Below are 3,412 nucleotides of genomic sequence, written 5' to 3'. Positions count from 1 at the left end.
AGTGGTGTGAATCTAAGCTTATATATACCATTATGGTAGATCTTATGTACAATAATGATAATTTTAAAATATTTCATGCAATTTATGAATTTACTAAATTTAGTTACTATTATTCAAGTAACTAATATACGTAAGTATTTGGAATATTCAAATATGTAGAAAGTGATAATTATGCAATGATCCCATAATCCTGAAAAGAGATGGGTGATGAATATACATATTCTTTACGAAAATAATTCTTCACAAAAGAGAGTAAAAGTTTGATCAATTAAAAGAATTAAGATTAAAACTTATAATTCCCCGTTACAAATTTACTCCAATCTAAAAATGATGAAAAACAAAAGAAAAATACAAATTTTCATAATTCACAAATACAATTGTAAACCCCTCTCCCCCTCTATCGTTTTTCCTCAAATCCTATATGTATGATCCTAATTAAGATTACATGTTGTGTATAGTTAATGACACAAATATGAGTTCCTCCAATTGGGAGACTCTCTATATGGCCTCTAAATAAGAGGCAAATATTTGACTCACATGTTGCTAAATTGTTGTTGTAAGACATAAATATCGTCAACATTCCACAAATTGTCCGTTGTATCCCCAAGACCAAAATTATCCCATTGTTGCTGATTATTTTGATCCATAACATTATCAACACTTTGGAAGCTCATCCCTTGGTTGTTAAGATAAGCACAATTAGGACTTGTTAATGAATAATCACCTCCATAACCCACTTGTTCACCTTGGAAATAATCTTGACTAACACTCTGATTATTAACTGGAATCCCATAATAATCACCAAAATCTGAAACTTGATTGCCAAAGGATTCCGAGGAATTAGCCGAGTTTTCGGGGGTAAAATTGGAATTTACCGGTGCATGGATAAAATTTTCGGAGTAGCCCATGGCAGGGCGGCCAGTGGCCGTGGTGATGCTTGAGCCACCGGATGTAGACGCCGTGGCGGTAGGCTGGACCCCGTTAGCGGCTTGGATTCTCTCAACAAGCCTTGGCATCCATAGGTAACGCATAGTGTCCTTGAATTGCTTGCTGTTCACGTCACATTTCAGCTGCTTGGCATGCTTTTGTACTCGAGTTCTCCAATAATTCTTAATCTCGTTGTCTGTTCTTCCGGGTAAATATTGTGCTATCTTGGACCACCTAAAAAATATACATGAATTTATTATTCAATATAATCATCATACACTTCATATTCTAATTGAGAAAGTATACAATATGATTTAATTTCAAAATAAAACGAGTTATCAAGGACAGTGACATAGACAATATTTGATCTTAGATCGTGCTTATTATCCTTACAAGACTTTAGCAGTGAAATTTGATTGACACCCATAATGTAAATAAGCATGCTAGAAAAACTCCTATATATGAAGGTAATTACCTATTGCCCCATCGAGAATGGAGTTCAAGGATCAAGAGTTGCTCTTCAAGAGTAATATTTCCTCTTCGAACGTCAGGACGTAAATAATTGAGCCATCTTAATCTACAACTCTTTCCAGTTCGCTTAAGGCCTGATACAAATACATTCAAGCATAAATTAATGATGATTAACATTAAAAGATTATCCAAAAGAGAATGAAAAAGATTAAAGATGAACAAAAACATTGATATATATGATATATAGATTAGTAAAGTTAGTGCATAATAACATAAGCACAAACATAAGCAAGAACCAATTATTAAGAGCAATATGATATCCTACGAAATGCCTTGCGCACTAAAGGGATGAGTTCACACAAAAGCAGAACTACTCAATGTCTTTTTAAAGATTTGGAGAAGATGTAGTGTATTAAGGTATCACCATACAAAAAGCACTATCTTCAATAAAGTTTTTTTTTTTTTTTTTGGGTCTCTACTATGTAGATGAATTCTTCATTCCTTTAATTTCTATAAGATACATATATATAATGAAATTTCAAAAGAATATTATATTTCTTTCCATAAAAAGGTCTTGTAATAATTTTAGCTCAGGTGAAATAAGGATGGCATATTTAGCCAAACAAAATTTGCCTAACACATAAGTTTCGGTACTTGCACAAAAATGGTAGTGAAAGAAAACTATGGTACACAACATTGGTTTTTAAGAAATAACCATTTCCAAAAACAACCAATGAAGTTACTTTCAAAACTTTCTTATTAGAAGAAAAAAAAAAATGACATGACAAGATTTATATTTTATACTGAGTTGTTGTTGTTGGTGTGATCGTATGGGATGTAATTACCTGCACAACGAGCAAGGGAGTTCCAACGACCTTCACCGTGAGTAGCAATATAATTGATGAGGCTTAGGTCTTCTTCGACGGTCCACGGACCTCGTCGGAGGTCCGATTCATCTTCACTACTTTGAGAATTAGCGGACTTAGTACTATGAGTTGATGATCTCATGTTTACGTCCATATTTGATTGCTTTTGAATGTAAATTGATCGATGAAAGTTGGTTTTTTGTACGTTCTTTGGTTTATGGTTTTATTTTGATGTGGAGAGAATAATAGTAGGGAGAGAAATAAGAGAGAGAGGAGAGAGAAAGAGGATTAACTTACTTGGAAAGATAGAGAAGGTAGGAAGCTTTTTATAGATGGAGGAAAGAAAAGAGAATGAAAGAAAGAGGACGGGGGAGTTGAAAATGGTGACGAGAAAAGGTGACCATGTGGGAGAAACTCGGCCGCAATGTGGACTTTTTTCTTATATTTTTCGTTATTTAGTTAGTTTTTAAATATTTTTAGTATTGTGATTTTTTTTTTTTTTGGTTTATGTTGTTGCATTTTGACTTTTATATAATTATGATAATTCACTCTACTTGATTTATTAGAAATAATGCTTTGTTTGTTTTCTTAATTATCATATTTTGATTTTTACATTAGACACATGTCTTATTTACCTGATTTTCTTGAAGTTATATGAAAACAACCTTACATGCTCTATTTCTTTTTAACTTTTTTCTCGTATTTGAAATCTTGTATCGTAGGGAATTAGCCAAAATAGAAATAAATTTTTGAAACGGATGAAGTATTTTGTAAGATGCTGATGGAGTTGTGTCAATTCTCTTTAATTATTTTCACAACATCAACTTTTTATAATTTTAACAATCAATAACTAAATACTCCCTCTGTATTTTTTTATCTTTCCTACTTTGACTTTGCACGTTTGCAAATGCACTTATTCTACGTTAAATATCTTTCATTACATATTAGTAAAAATTATAATAATTGAATATTAATAAAGTACTCATTGACACGAATCAAACAAGACCCCACATGACTATATTTTTTCTTATATATCGAGAAAAATCTAAAAGATTCTCTCTACTTGTGAATAGTGTCAAGATTCTAAGTGAGAAAGATAAAAAAATACAGAGGGAGTATATTACTGATAAAAGGTCTATATTTAAGTA

At 31.8% G+C, this 3,412-nt stretch overlaps 1 protein-coding gene across 1 annotated transcript; it reads right to left on the bottom strand.

Annotated features, from left to right (window-relative positions):
• Window positions 1–259: 259 nt before the first annotated feature.
• Window positions 260–2,752, bottom strand: LOC104883489 (transcription factor MYB108). The gene is made up of 3 exons (XM_010668019.3): window positions 2,244–2,752; window positions 1,403–1,532; window positions 260–1,161 (listed from the first exon to the last, which is right to left on the bottom strand). Exons 1-3 carry the CDS (start codon window positions 2,416–2,418, stop codon window positions 534–536), a joined length of 933 nt encoding a protein of 310 aa, XP_010666321.1. The 5' UTR covers window positions 2,419–2,752; the 3' UTR covers window positions 260–533.
• Window positions 2,753–3,412: the final 660 nt, after the last annotated feature.

Source organism: Beta vulgaris, chromosome 3 (genome assembly GCF_026745355.1).
Source record: "Beta vulgaris subsp. vulgaris cultivar EL10 chromosome 3, EL10.2, whole genome shotgun sequence".
Taxonomy (NCBI): domain Eukaryota; kingdom Viridiplantae; phylum Streptophyta; class Magnoliopsida; order Caryophyllales; family Amaranthaceae; genus Beta; species Beta vulgaris.
Note: the sequence above shows the minus strand (reverse complement) of the source record. Positions and strands in the feature narration are given on the sequence as shown.

What these genes read in the sequence shown, in the direction of transcription:
- LOC104883489 (XM_010668019.3), bottom strand. Translation starts at nt 2,418, where the DNA reads ATGGACGTAAACATGAGATCATCAACTCATAGTACTAAGTCCGCTAAT. An exon ending in CTCCCTTGCTCGTTGTGCAG is followed by an intron (nt 1,533 to 2,243) that starts GTAATTACATCC and finishes TATTTGTATCAG; the next exon opens with GCCTTAAGCGAACTGGAAAG. An exon ending in CATTCTCGATGGGGCAATAG is followed by an intron (nt 1,162 to 1,402) that starts GTAATTACCTTC and finishes TATATTTTTTAG; the next exon opens with GTGGTCCAAGATAGCACAAT.